Source organism: Gigantopelta aegis, chromosome 9 (assembly GCF_016097555.1).
Source record: "Gigantopelta aegis isolate Gae_Host chromosome 9, Gae_host_genome, whole genome shotgun sequence".
Classification (NCBI taxonomy): domain Eukaryota; kingdom Metazoa; phylum Mollusca; class Gastropoda; order Neomphalida; family Peltospiridae; genus Gigantopelta; species Gigantopelta aegis.
In genome coordinates this window covers 70,118,292-70,134,977 of record NC_054707.1, presented here as the reverse complement: position 1 = coordinate 70,134,977, position 16,686 = coordinate 70,118,292, and the positions used below count along the sequence as shown (strand labels likewise).

Genomic DNA, 16,686 nt, shown 5'->3' with positions numbered 1-16,686 from the left:
AGCGTAGAGATTATAGCCAAACGGTCTCGGGTAATGACGTGCAACAGTAAGGATATTAACATAATTGGTATAATTATTCTGAATAATACAAATACATTCGTTAAAGGTGCTCTTATTATTATTATTATTATTATTATTATTATTATTTATTATTATTATTGAATACTTCCCCCTGTACTCAAATCCCCCCTCCCCCCCCCCCCCCCCCCCCTCCAGATAAAAAAAAGTCTTCTGAATACACGTTTCCACGTACATAACACAGCTTTTAACGTCGAGGCACTGACTGGAACGGGGAAATAATTGATCAGCTAAGACGTATATGAACCATATGACCTTAAACGGACTGCGAGCCACTGAGCTACACTCCACTAACATCCTACTAACTAATTTCCCGAAAGGCGGTTTTTATTGTAGATATGTGTCGACATTACGACGGTGATAGATCCGCGGGAAATAAATACAACATAATCTACGGGGACACGCCATAATAATTAATACAATGCGAGATGGGCAGCCGCTGTAATTTGCCGTAATGGAAATGACCACCGTTGGTCTCGGCCGGCGAGCGGTTTTCGTTATATATATATATATGGTGCTCAATAATAGATAACGCCGGACGCCGAGGTTTATCGATTCGCGATTTTCCTTCCGTACATAAAAGTGATCCATTTTTAATCATTTGTTACTCTGCGAAAACCCCGATAAATTTACTTGTGCCTCCAGACCGAGACAGGACTGGCAGTTTTGATGTACTTGTGTAATAATATTATGTCCAACTACTAGGTTTATTAGGCGGGATGTAGCCCAGTGGTAAAGCGCACGCTTGAAAGTTAAAGTTTGTTTTGTTCAACGACACCACTAGAGCACGTTTATTTATTAATCATCGGCTAGTGGATGTTAAACATTGGTAACTTTGACATGTAGTCTTAGAGAGGAAGCCCGCTACATTTTTCTATTAGAAGCAAGGGATCTTTCATATGCACCATCCTGTAGACAGGATAGCACATACTGCGGCCTTTGATATACCAGTCGTGGTGCACTGGCTGGAACGAGAAGGATTGATCCCAGACTGACGCTCTCGTTTGATGTGCGGTCGGTCTGTGATCGTACCCCATCGGTGGGCCCATTGGGCTATCTCTTGTTCCAGCCAGTGTTAAATAAAACAATCTTTAAATGTTATTACCGTGGTAGTTTTAAAAAGGGCCAATTTGGATGATAGTGGGAGTGCGGTGAGCTGTCAATGGTAAAACCTGTAACTAACGTGTTGGTCAAAACTAAGATGATATACCTTGCCGCAGCCTCCACAGGCAGATAATAAATTAAACATTTATAAACTGTCACTGCAATGTCTAACATTGGCAAAGTTAGTTCTCCCGTTGTTTTCGTCTCTCAAACATGAAGCGTGCCTGTTACAACCTCTCAAAAAATCATAATTAATACTACTAGGTTGAGTGTAAAAAACAGCAACAAAAATAACACGTCACTTTGTAAACGGAACCTTAATTAACGCGTTGTATCAGTGGAATCTTAATAGTAAAAAACCCACCCCAGAACTGAGCACCTTTCTTTGCATTTCATTTCAACTTAAAGTCGATATCTATATATATATATATATATATATATATATATATATATATATATATATATATATATATATATATATATATATATATAAAACTCCAATGGGCCCGACGATGACGTGCGAAGGTGGAGCCCTTTGTAATTTTACTCAGCACTCGACAAACTGACTGGAACAGGGTGTTCGCGACAAAATCTCTGAACACAACGTAGACCCAATAATGGTTGTGGTTTGTTTTGTTTAACGACACCACTGGAGCACATTGATTAATTAATCATCGGCTATTGGATGTCAAAAATTTGGTAATCCTGACTCGTAGTCATCAAAGGAAACCCGCTACATTTTTCCTAATGCAGCAAGGGATCTTTTATATGCACTTTCCCACAGACAGGAAAACATATACCACGGCCTTTGTCCAGTTGTGGTGCACTTGTTGGAACGAGAAAAACCCAAATCAGCTGAATGGATCCACCGAGAAGTCCCAATAAAAGTATTAAATTAAGACACTGATTAATGTTCTGGCAACTAACATTTCGTTATTCTTTCTTAAAGTTAGAAGCCACAAACGCTGCCTGTGTCCATCTTTCAATCTCACGAATGTTCAGAATAGAATCGCTTGGACTTTAACTTCAACATACAACCTAACCACAGCTCGTTCAGTGGTATACGTAGATGCCATAATTCGTAGTGCTGATCCACCCAACCCATATCCGGATTATTTTCTGTGCGTGAGTGTGCTCCACGACTGACACATTAAAGGATATGACCTATCTATCTATCTATCTATCTATCTATCTATCTATCTATCTATATATATATATATATATGTGTGTGTGTGTGTGTGTGTGTGTGTGTGTGTGTGTGTGTGTGTGTGTGTGTGTGTGTGTCTGCGTGCGTGCGTGTGTGTGAGGCATTATCGGTAGGAAAGTCAGGGCTAATACAGAAATTTTAAAAGGGGTGAGTGGACTTTTGTCTTCAGTAAGCGCTATCTAGTATGTGATGATTCAACATTTTGACCAAACACATAAAAAGAGATATACACAATGAATGTCATGAGGAAAGTGAATGCACCCCTGCACCTCGTCCCTGAACCCACCTATGAACAGGTCAAGGTCAAGGTCAAAGGGTTTTACGTGCACGTTCAGAGCAAGCTGTTGTAGCGCACGCCTGTCGTGGGCACAGTTGCCGGCCTTGGCCGGCCTCTCTGTCCAAGACATCCTATGAACAGAAGAAAGTTCACCTAAAATACACCTACCAGGCACACATGTGAAGGTCACGTGGGCTTGCCGAATGACATCATGCGTGTCGTTGCAATAAGCCGACAGTACATTTCTCAGTCCAAGACCACCACACGACCTTTGGCCGTTGCATAAATTATTAATGGTCGCTCTGGTAGTTGGAGTGCATCCGTGGCTGTCTGAGCCGCACACAGTGCTGTGGATATTGATTATGCTGTCTCCATCGCAGCGTAAACTCTCTCCATCGCCCTGACAAGCGTCGGCAGTCTGATATTCTGAAGAAAAGAAAGAAAGAAGTATGTACATCAATCATAAAGTGTCAGAATCATGGACTTTCTTCTTCGGTGTAGTTAGCAGTGGTTGCTGCACACCCGTCAGTATACATTTTAATACAACGGTTATGAAAAAGTCACAATATGGAGAGAAACATCAGCATGTACTTATTTACACAAAAAGTGGGGGCATACTTTTATATTTACACACTTTTACACTATTATAAAGCAAAATATCTGAAAGGGGTGGGTGGGCGGGCACATGCTCCTTAGCCCCCCCCCCCCCCCCCCCACCACGCTTCCTACACCAGTGCAAAATTGACCTACACAAAACATCAATAAAGTCATGACATTTTGGAGTTACACACCATTAAGCTCGAGCATCTCCTCATTTTACCGTTATACAAGTGGCTGCATACAACATGAACATTTTAAAATATTTAAAAAAACCTTCAAACTGCTGAGTTGTTTACATGCTATGGTGGGTAAACTACTTGAAATCATAAAAGAAAACTCTGAAAAGACCGAAAAACACAGAAGAAAAATCTTTATGGAGACCAAGAATCCCTTCGCGTCACTGTGAGATTCATCCTGGCAGCAAACATCTTCCGGTGATATCATTACAAGAAGAAACGAAAGAAAGAAGAAGACTCTGAACAGACCGTTTCTTCCCTGCCCACCCCCCCCCCCCCCCCCCCCCCCTATTATGTATTATTTTACAGTAAAGACAAGAGGAGTGGTGGTATGGCGCCTGGTGATTAGGACTACGCAGCTGGGAGGAAACCAGCAATTCCGTCGAAAAATGTGTCTCGCTATTAGGCGAAAATTCCAATTGTTCCTCAATCCGTATACGTAATCCATAATATATACATAGTGTAATCGGATACGCAAAGGCATACGACGAACAGATAAATGGAATCTACTCAACCCATTTGCACATAAAGTGATACGCATTAAGCATTACTGATTACGTATACGTATACTCATGCGAATTCTGGACAAATAGAATTTGCGCCTTGCCCATCATAGCTCAATTATTGATGCACTAAGGGCTGGTGTAGTATTGAGAGTGCATGCCACATTCCTAAAGAACAAAGGGTTCCAAAATCCCAGCGTTTAACAAATATAATTTATTTATTACCAGTAAATGAGATGTAACACGCTACTCGGCTCCATATTTCTGGGGAAGTTTACGAACAATGCTCGTTAGCAAATTTTTAAATTTGACCACCTACCGCAAAAACAGACGTAATATGCCAATATCATCCACTACCGCAAAAAGAGATGTAATGCAGTCAATATCATCTACCACTACAAACGGATGCAATAGGGCCAATATCATCGACTGTTGCAAACAGATATAATATGGCCAATATCATCGACTGTTGAACACAGATATAATATGGCCAATACCATCGAATGTTGCAAACAGATATACTATGGCCAATATCATCGACTGTTGCAAACAGATATAATATGGCCAACATCATCGACTGTTGTAAACAGATATAATATGGCCAATATCATCTACTTCTGAAAACTTATAAAATAGGGCCAATATCATCTAATATTGAAAACACTCATACTACGGCCAACATCATGAAGAATTGAAAACAGATATAGTACGGCCAATATCATCTACTACTGCAAACATATATAGTACGGCTAATACCATCTACTAATGCAACAACAGATATAGTACGGCCAATACCATTTACTACTGCAAACATATATAGTACGGCCAATACCATCTAATACTGCAACAACAGATATAATACGGCCAATACCATCTAATACTGTAAACAGATGTAATAAGACCGATAACATCTACTATTGCAAAAACAGATATAATATCATTATCTACTACTACTACTACTACTACTACTACTACTACTACTACTACCACCACCACCACTACCACTACTACTACTACCACCACCACCACCACCACCACCACTACCACTACCACTACCACTACCACTACCACTACCACTACCACTATTACTACTACTACTACTACTTCTACTACTACTACTACTACTACTATTACTACTACTACTACTACTACTACTACTACTACTACTACTACTACTACTACTACTACTACTACAGAAAACAGATATAACACGGCCAGTATAATTTATTACTAAAAACAGATACAATACTGCCAATATCATCTACTACTGGGAAAAAAAGAAAACAGATATAATTCGGTCAATAGCAGCTATATTAAAACAGATATAACACGGCCAATATCATCTTGTGTGAGTCTTATATATGTGTGTCATGGGGTTTTAATAACTGGAAGCCAACGTAAGACCACTCACGGCTCCGGAATGACCCCAGCCAAATTGATTGGGAACGATTCCCAACTGAAACCAATGTAGACTGTGATGTAAAATGGGCCGCCATCACTCCAGGTGAAGTATTGATTACACGACCTATGAGTTTTCAGCAGATCCCGTGTCCCTTCATAACGCATTGATCTCGGGAATACGAACAGCAGATGTGTATACTAACGAGTCGGGAAGCAAAAATAAAGTACTTATGTGGTAATGACATTAGAGACGGGAGTGATATTTTGGTAAAAAGAAATGACACAGATCTCAGCTTTTTCATAACATAACTACGGCACTTGATCTTGACAATATAGAGAAAAACCCCGCCGTCACGACATTGCTAGTCGTGTTATCGATTAAGGATGTTCCAGGATTCATTACATGACGGGATGGGTGGTGTGGGTAGGAGTATTGATTTTTGTATACTCACAAGACATAATTGGATTTAAATCAAGTATTTTTATAAGAAGAGAAAAAAAAGTTTGTTTTGTTTAACGACACCACTAGTTCTCATTGATTAATTAATCTGTCTATTGCACGTCAAATATTTGGTAATTCTCACACGTATGGCTAGTCTACATTTTTTTATTAGGGGTAAAAGATCGTTTATATGCACTTTCCCACAGACAGGTCAGCATATACCATAGTCTTTGATACACCACTCGTGGAGCGTTGGTTGGGACAGAGCAAAAAAACACACCCAATACTCTGGTCCATGCACCTCATTCGAGCGCTTTACCCACTAAGCTAATTCCCCTTGTGTGATAATAAAAAAGCGGCAGACCCACTAGATATAACATAATTCTTACGGTGCCTTCCGCATACCACCTTGATATTAATTCTAGAACAAGTATTAGAAAAATGGGGTTATGTACGGTGCACTGACCCTATAAACAAGATAACACATAAATCATGCATCATTTGACTTACACCTAATATTCATACTTTCGAAAACACTATGCGTTGAGCATGGAAAATAAACTACCAAATTAAGTGGAAATAATGATCATACGGCAAAATAAGGAGAAAATCGTCTGCCGCCAAGACCCGCAAGTAATGGTTAGATCATTAAATGACATTCATTTCTCGCATTGTTTGACGTGGCGTAATGGTGTAGACTGTCAGTTGCCTTCCTGATGGCTAGAGGCCACGGCAGGTGTTGGTTGACTAGCACAGCGGCACGCCAAGCATTATATTCAATTACACATCCATTGGAATACTCTGACTCAGATCAAACATTAAAATCTTAGAAGTGACTATGGACTATGGAACAAACGAGTGGGAACATCAGTACCACAATCTCACGAATCTTGCTTAAAGACGTTTTAAGAGTTCCCGGTGTAGATATTGTTCAAATAACAGACGAGTTATGGAGTTCCAGCCAATAAAACATCGTTTCTGCAATTTAAAAAAATATATATATGTTGCGACGCCAGTTTTGTTTCGAACAACAGGGTCGTATCCAAAGAAGGAGGAAGAGGTAAAGACAGGGGCAAACATTTATTAATATTGAAAAAAAGTACAAGTTTACAGACCCCCACTCCCATCAAAAATTCTATAACACTTCAAGAAACACTTCTACATGCATGTACACAAATTCAACTAGTCGATAACTTTGAAAGAAAAATGAATTATAACGCGCCAGGTTTCTTCAAACGGTTCTGGTACGTCGTATTAAAGCGATTTCTGTTGTACCGAATGTCCCAAAGGCCACAATTTATACTTTCTTGGCCTGCCCAAGTGGTTCTAATGCACTAGAAAATTAGTTAGCTTGCTGATTTATTACATAAAGAATTGCGGCCTCAAGCCCAAGTGATGGCGACAGCTATGGACGCGCACGTTTCCACTCGTAGAGGGCGCGCAGGTGGAGCAACCCCAGACGTCCTGATGGAGTAGCGGATGACGGTGCGCGGACTAATTTGGAATCATCGCGACGCCGGTTGTCACTGTTGTAGGAACAGTGGTTTCGTGATATAACACTGTCACGGGGATTCTATAATACCCGTAACTGAATGAAACACGATTGTCCAAATATCTCTCCTAACTGTATATCTATTAGATCTCTCTGTAACAGGCAGTTATACCCGCTGTGGCTCGTCTAGGTATGATCAGAGATACGATCTTATATAAAGTATATATAATATAGCACGTTTAGTTCACTAGAAAACACAACAAAAACACAATACACTTTGGAATCTGTATTAACCTACGCTGACAAATGTACAGACGCAGTAGTTAATTAACAACAATAAATAATAACAACCCAGAACTGATCACTTAATTAGTTAATCTCTAGGTGTCTAGTTTACACAATATGCTAATCACTTCACCGTGACACAACACCCACACGTGTGATAATTGAGAAACGCTTCCAGGAGAACTTAATTAATAAAGGAATTACAACTCTATTCCTAACTGGTTAATTTTTAATTAACCCTTACTACTCGTTCAATAACGTGTGATAATTGAGAAACGATTCCAGGGGAACTTAATTAATAAAGGAATTACAACTCTATTCCTAACTGGTTAATTTTTAATTAACCCTTAACTACTCATTCAGTAACCTTGTAACACAGAATTAATACTGGTACCTATCACAATAAAGACAATAACCTACAGTTTACCTAGGTCCTCTAGGATGACTGGTTAAGCTTTTTTATGATTATTTAGGACAGTGAGCCTACAGATTACTGCGTCAGATGACCGGTAGCACCGTCTAAATAATATTGGTATAATACAGTATTAAAATATTCAAAGTCACATCAATCACATCAAGGTTATACACAGAACAGAAATAAAATTATTTACCAGTCCGGACGGACAGCGATCACCTGGAGCCTTCCTATGTTTCTCCCTGATATATCTAAAATCCTAGCTATTTATTCAAAACTCTCAGAGACAGCGAATATCGCCTGGGGGTACAAGGCGGTACCTCACGTATCATGTGGATTCTCCACAGCCACCACGCCGGCATATCTTTCTCTGATCGCTAGACTGGCTGTCGCCATTCCGCGAGCAATCCCCTGGTCATAAACAGCACTAGCGGAGTTATTACGTAACTACTGGCCACATGGCCGCCGCACCTGCGCTGGGTGTGTATTAGAAAAAAGCTCGACGACCGTCGCGCAAAGGTATCACGTAACAAGTTGCCCATCTGGGCTAAGTGCATTTGGAACCGCACACGGTCCTCTAAACAATTAATATCGCCACAGGCGAAAAGAAATTAAGAGCATGTACCGTCACAAACACACAGACAGCAACCTGGGTCCGTATTCAATAAAAGTCGTTAACGAATAATAGGCCTACATGTTTTAAGAGGGCGACCTGCTATCCGAAATTTACGAAAACCCCGAAATTTTAGTTCCATATTTTCGTATTCAGGAATTAATGCCGAATATACAGACTGTTATTCCAACTGAAAATCAACCATTTCTTATTATTACCCATATGGGCTCAAATATACGGGATAATATGTTTTCGATCTCTGCAGTGTGCAGATTGCTTCTACAGCCACTGATTGGCTGGCTTAAAAATCAAGACGTTTGGTTGGTTGCTTCCCATGGCCGGAACTTCACTTTCATCCATATAATGTTTCCATTCATGAGTCAGATTACACATACGTTATACGATCTACAAAGATTTACAAAAACAAATGGACTTATTTATTTCGTAAGCATGAAATGGTATGTTTTCATAAGCAGCGGCTTTAGTAATATGTAAAAATAATTATTTTCAAATGCAAATACAGTTGTATTATTTTGTACTGTAACTGTAAACATTTGGCTGTAAAAAGAAAGCCGTTATGTTGTACATTAAAAATCAGTTAAAATTGACAATGGGTAGTAAAGAGAATAACCAACTCGCTACGAAGAGTTACGAATTATCTGTACCTCGTGAATGAACATTCATTCACTCGGGACAGATAATTCATAATTCCTCGTAGCTCGTTAGTTATTCTCTAATTATATTCCAGAATTTCGCTGGTCGCCCTGTTTTTATGATATCAGTTATTTTCGTTCAAATACACAATAATTGTCATAAAACGAACCAACCTCACAAACACGACACTACATACCACGACCTTGAAACGGGAAAAAGCTCAAGTCCACTACTAATTCATGTGCAGTAAACAAAAACAAATTAAAACCCGCAAAACTTCGACATTGGACGGCACGTGCAGAGTGGGGTGGACGGAGGGGAGTGGGCGTGGCGCTAATCTTGGGGCTAGTTTTCACTGACCATCGCAGGGCTTAGAAAGTTTAAGACGTACCGGAATATAGACACTAACGCCCCAGAAACTATAAAGTGCATCCCCCAGATGTCACGGTGAACTGGGAAGACACGCTATTAGCTTTGTAGCCAGATTGTTGGCACATTCCGAATGCTCCACATCAACCTGTTCTGGCAGGTTACCATGTGGAAATACAGGCCAGACACATTGCCATTCCAAGGAAATTCAAAGAGGGCAAAATGGTTATGCTCCCTCGTCGATTTCCTGCATAAAACGGTTCAAAGAAGTCACGAGTGGGCTATAAGTAATTCATGCCACATGTAGATAAACTCAGTAAACTACCGCCACCCACTGGAGACAGTAAAGTTAGTCTTGTGTCGTTCGTGTTTAGTCTCTGTGGGTGTATGGGTAGGTGTGTCTTGTGTTATGCTTGTTGAGTAGATAAAGCCCCATTATTGTAAGTCTAACATTTAGGTGCGGCTTCAAACTTAACGATGATTGGCTTCACTGGAGTTTATAGTCATATTAGACATATACATATTTACAAACGCATAGACACGTACAGTGCACGGTACATACATACATACATACATACACACACACGTACGCACGCACGCACACATACATACACACATACATACACACATCCACGCACGCCCGCACACATACATACACACACTCATACATACATACATGCATACATATATACATTTAAGGATTGTCTGTTATTTCTTTTACGTTCATCGGGGTATGAACAAAAAAAATCATCCACAAACTGTGTGAAAATTAACAAACTCCCGTTCCTACGTCTGGACCAATCGGATGACGTTACGTTGTAATGAATGTAACAGCAATTTAATTATACATACGTAATACGTGCATACATAATATGTATTATTGATTAAATGGGCATTCTTCCTTTTTTAAATGAACGGTTATCGTGCAGATATGGAAAATGCGGGCGAAGCGGTTCCAGAGGTTCGAGTCCAAGCAACGACGTAAGACAAGCCTGCGATTGTTTCCCCATGTGCCAGTGCGTTAATGCCTATGTATGTGCGCGTGTGTGTGTTGTGTATGTGTGTGTGTGTGTGTGTCTACGTGTGTGTGTGCGTGTGCGTATGCGTGTGTGTGTGTGTGTGTCTGTGTGTATATATATATATATATATATATATATATATATATATATATATCGTATGTATTTTTGTTTCCAATGACGCAATAGCACATTAACACTTTCTTTCTTTTTTGTTTTGGATATTAGTATGTATATTATATATATCATATGTTGTTTTCTAGTACAAACACAATGCACATATAACGGGATTCGGGCATACAGTATTGATGCGTGTCTTTAAAGCAATCTGTGTAAAATACCTAGTTCCTTTTGTTTTTGTGTTAAAGAGATGATCTTGACATTTTATCATATTTTTATTTTTAGCAAATAAATTATTTTAATATTATTTAAAGTATAATTTACTTAAATTTTCTTGTTTAGAATATGAATATATCTATAACTAATGCATTTCTGGATATTGTAATGTTTTTTCAGTATGTCAATTTCGATTTATGTCTAAAATAATTTCGTACGTACGAATTTATTACTTCTTCCCATGCGAGAAATCAAGTTTGATTTAATTCGGCCAAAGGTCAATCCAAATGTATTGATCAGTATAATACAATATATTTAAAGCATACCGGTAAGGTAAGATAGTGTCTTTAAACAACAAGTTAAAAAACAGGATATGTATTTATTTTGTTGAGCTAGGGTTGAAAACAAAGCATAGTCCCTTTAAGACACATACGGTTGTTTTTGGGTTGTTGTTTTTTTGTTTTAAAAAAACCCCAATTCCATTCCAGGAATAGTTATTGCATCTTGTTACAAAAATCGTTGAAATGGAACCCTAGTCTTGGTGTTTATTTAGGGAGAGAGTGGACGTATTGGCCTGAGGTGCGAGACATCATCAGATCGAATCCCATTAGTAAAGTGGGGAAGTTCAATTTCCACCCAGCGGTAAGGCTATATTAGTCGTACAGACCGCAGGGTGATATTCTATATGCAGAAACCGCAACACGATATAGCTGTAAACTAAATGAGTGCACACTGGAACGAACAATGTGTTGTATTTTTATTTATTTATTTATTTATTTATATATTTATTTTATTTTTTTATTTTTTATTTCATTTTAATTAATTTAAAAGAACAACGTTTTATTCTTTAGTTTTGATTGATTGATTAATTGATTATTTGATTGATTAAATGATCGGTCGATTGAATGGTGTCGCAGTGAGAGAACTCTACAATTAATAATCAAAGTCTGTGTGTACATGTGCGTGTGTGTATGTGCGTGCGCGCGTGGTCGCGATTGCGTGTGTGATGTTCTGCACGTTGAAACGTGCACACAAAAGACGCCTTGCTACTAATAAAAAAAATTAAAATGTCTTGTAATACTCTGCTGTGTCGTACTCCAGACCTTGTCTATCTCCGTATGTTTGACACATGATTGCCATTAAACCAAACATCACAAATCACCGCAAGCAGCGAATCATCGCCAATCAAACAGTGAATCTATTGGGACACTAAACAAACCTAGCGAGAGAAACACAGGGACACGGATGCTGAATCCATGATGCCCATGATGCTGAATTCGTTCACGATGTCCATAGAGCTGAATGCGCGATGTTTATCATTATTGGACGTGTCATGCCGGACGGTCTCAAATGACGAACTGGCGAACCTCACCAATGAAGAGACAACAGTGATAAAAACACCGACAGATTATTATTGAAATTACACGTCAACACCGTCAGGCGATTCTCCAGCTCTAAACCACATGCCACAATTACCATATAATCTTTACAACGTCATAGGCTACGACTATACAACGAACTGACATGTTCATAATTTTTTCATTTAACTTTTTGTGTGTTTAAACACATGATTGAAACACATGATTCTAGGCAGCATCCTAGCCATCTGGGATCTTTCTGTCCAGGACAGGTCAAGTTAAAGTTTGTTTTGTTTAACGACACCACTAGAGCACATTAATTTGTTAATCATTGGCTATTCCGTGTCAAACATTTGATAATTCTGTGTTCTGTTTAAGAGTCGGAATTTTGTTTCTGAATTGGCATCAATATTATTTTGGGGCGAGATGTAGCGGAAGGGTAAATCGCTCGCTTGATGCGCGGTCGGTCTAGGATCAATCAACGTCGGTGGGCCCATTGGGCTATTTTTCGCTCCAATTTTTACATGTATTCTTAGAAAGGAAACCCGTTACATTTTGTTCCATTAGCAGCAAGTGATCTTTTATATGCACCATCCCGCAGACAATGTGGTGGTGCTCTGGCAAGAACTGGCAAGAACGAGAAATAACCCAATGGGCTTATCGATGGGGATCAATTCTAGACCGGCCGCACATCAGGCGACCACTTTACCACTAAGCTACGTCCCGCCCCGTTCAGAACATAAGATGCCGATGATGAGTGCTAGTCGTTAGTGACAGAGAAGCCTTACACCCTACATTGTGTTCCCACTACCAGCATGGGATCTTTTCTTATGCACAGACAGAACAGTACATACGACAGACTTGGTTATACCAGTCGTGGGTGACTGGTTGGATTATAAAATACCCAATCGAAGAATGGGTTCGCAGTGGGGATTGGATTCTTCGACCCAAGCTCTACCGGTCGAGCTAGTCCCTGCACTGTTCGTGTTTCATTTTCAAGCGCGCCGTCCTGAACACACATCTCAGCTACCTAGGTGTCTGTTCGGGAGAATAAGCCGATGATTAGATCTTAATGTTAACGAGAGAGAGAGAGATACCGAGTCTGTAGAGACACGAGACACACCTAGAATGATTAATTACTAGAGATAGGCCTAGCGAATTACTAGAGGTAGACCTAGAAAATTATTTTTGATTTAATCTAGAAGATTACTAGACATATACCTAGATAATTACTACAGCTAGAGTTAGAGAACTATATGAGATACACCTAAAGAATTACCACCGAATAACCTAGATAATTAATAAACACGGACCTAAAGAATTATTACAGATAAACCTTGATAATTACTAGAAATAAGGTTAGAGAATTACTAGAGACCTAGATATGGTACACGAGAATATGTCAATGCTGAAGAAAGAAAAATACACAAGTACCAACATCAAAGTTAAAATACCACAACTACGACGACAAATACAGTTTATAGAAGTACATGTCAAAGTTAAAATACCACAAATACGACGACAAATACAGTTTATAGAAGTACATGTCAAAGTTGCAGACGCACACCGAGACCATACAACTGGCCGGCGGACTTAAAACTGGATGAAAGTTGAAGCCATAATCTATGTTCCAGCTTCAGCTGAAAAATGAAAAGAAGACAAAAAAACACAAAAACAAACACAAAAAAACAACAAACAAACAAACAAAAAAGAAAGAAAAGCGAGAGACATAAAAAAGACACCCCCCCCCCCCACCAAAAAAACAACAAAAAAACAAAAACAACCCCCACCCAAACAACAACAACAACCATCCAACTTACTTTGAAACAAAATGGCTTGTAGCAGATGCGCCATAAGCTGCTGACTGAGTCTCAGTCTTGAATAATACCCCTCCACCATAAACACAAATCATTTTCTTGTGAAATCTAACCGTTAATATGCTTTGAATTGCATGTCCACTTAAAGTTACATTGTCTGGTTACCATATTATAACATCATGTACAAATGTGAAATACAAGCTCAAATGCACTTTTAAAAAAGTCGTGTGTGTTCGCTATGAACGGAGATCGTCAAACGTATACGCTTGATTCGTCGCCTGTGCCGCCATAGATTTCAAATTGTAGGGTTCGTCTCAAAACATTAAAAGAGAAATCTTGCGCTGTAGTTAAAACCGTTTGATCTTGACAACGTATTATCGACAGTCGTACCTTCCTATTTCAGAATTGATATTTTATAGTGTTAGTAGAACTTTCAAAGTTTAGTTTGTATACTAGTAACACATTAATCATGTATATATTTTAAAAATAAAATATACTAAAGTAGACAATGAACCTTTTCACTTCTTAATTTTACGTGTTAAAATCGACAAATTCAAATAAATATTATTTCGTTTGGAAAGGGTAAAGTTGGGGGGGGGGGGTGTTTAACGACATCAAAGATAAAGCATATTGATTTAATAATCATCCGACCCCATACAACCGTAAATAAAATGTGCTGAGTGCGTCGTTAAATAAAACATATCTTATCCTTCCTTCCATCTGCTGTTGGATGTCTAACATTTGGTAATTTTGACATATAATTTTAGAGAGGAATCGGGTGCATGTGCAGGGGGAGGGTATTGGAGGTCGAACCCCTTACTTGCCCAAGCTTAAAAAAAATTGAAATGTATTTTTGGGGGGAGCATGGCCCCATATAAACTTCGCTTAACAGTCTATAACCCCAACCCCGCTGAAATCCCTGCACACGCGCCTTGGAAACCCGCTACATTTTTTTTTAGCAAGGGATTGTTTATATGTACCATCCCACAGACAGGATATCACATACCATGGTCATGTTGTATACCCGCCGATGGGGATCGATCCTAGACTGACCGCGCATTTAAAAACCCCCACATTTTTAGGTCTAAGTAATGAATAAAAATAACATATAGTCTTGAAAAATGTTACGTAAATCGAACACAGTACCCTCTTCCTCTACCCCTAGAGCGTTACGTAATTAGTAACACCCCCTTACATGTAACGCGTATGCCAACAGCTGGCCACTGTCAAAATTTCAAGGCAAACCCCCCACTCACCGACCCCTGGAAAGGCGTTGTACCATATCTCTATGGATATAAATATGTTTTGGAGATATGAGACGACCTCTCAATCAAGACAGTTAAATTTTTTCAAAAATTGCGAAATCTCATGTCATCTCTTGTTGGGGAATTCTATACTTGTGATAAGCCAATGAAAACCGAGATCGGTACGAGCCCGTCAAAAGTATTCCACTTTCAAAATCATGGCTTTGTTTTTGACCTGGATAAGCCAGCGTAGTGAAACCAATGCGGAGTGCGGGGTCATATATGCACCAAACGTAATTGGATTTTCTGTTCTATATGCTTAAATAATAAAAATATTCCAGGGAATGTAGTTTTAAATTAAAACCAAATAAATTCATTTACTGTTATTTAAATATTTAAATTCTTGCAAAATCATCTATAAGCTATTTTGAAGGATACGTGTTAAGACTTTTTAAAGGTAATTATGGAAAGACTCTGCGTAATCGATTAATTTATTACACATAAATCGAAATAGATGGCTGTCATCTTTATGACGTCATACCAGTAGTATTCTTCCAAGATATAGTGTATATGGTTCGAAAAATATTGTTTTTAATATGAATACAATGCGCTACAAATCCAACACAAATAAGTTGTCAACACATGCATACTTTTAGCTTTTTGCATGAGTATTTGGCATTGAATTTTTATATTTATATACTAAAGATACGTAGTATTTTGTTATATGGACTCAAACTGATATAAAAAGAAAGCGCGCGCAAATCAAAGCACATAATAGTTATTCACACTGGCATAGTTTTAATACATCAAAGTAAAAACTATTACAGATATTTCACCATTAAGATCTGCTTTTTGTAGAATGCTACTTACGCCTTTGAAACGAGAAGTGTTTGACAGAAATAGCATGTCATCAATAACAAACAGGAAATGCGTTTATGATGTATAAAATAAAGTCCAATTCTAAGATTGCGTCAATACGTTTCCCAAATGAAATAAGCAGTGAAGGGGAAATTCTAAGCTATGGACACCTCTTTGTCACAAATGTCACTTTGATTTTAACGAGATATATATTTTCCCCATGTCTCATGAGACAAATTAGCACATGGCCAACCACGGTTACACAAGAAATAACGATAAAATGGAAATTCGGTTGATCTCTGATTAAAAAACCCAGCAGAGAGCAGTTTTCAGAAAATCAGAAGCGCACTTTTCTCTGTCATCAGATCAAAAAGCTCTACA

At 38.7% G+C, this 16,686-nt stretch overlaps 1 protein-coding gene across 1 annotated transcript in view; it reads right to left on the bottom strand.

The window, feature by feature from the left end:
• The window catches only part of LOC121381311, a 75,839-nt gene that overhangs the window by 40,348 nt on the left and 18,805 nt on the right, over positions 1–16,686 (bottom strand). The window contains exon 2 of the mRNA XM_041510569.1: positions 2,835–3,092. Coding sequence (XP_041366503.1) covers positions 2,835–3,092 — 258 coding nt within the window. The remainder of the gene's footprint in view (positions 1–2,834; positions 3,093–16,686) is intronic.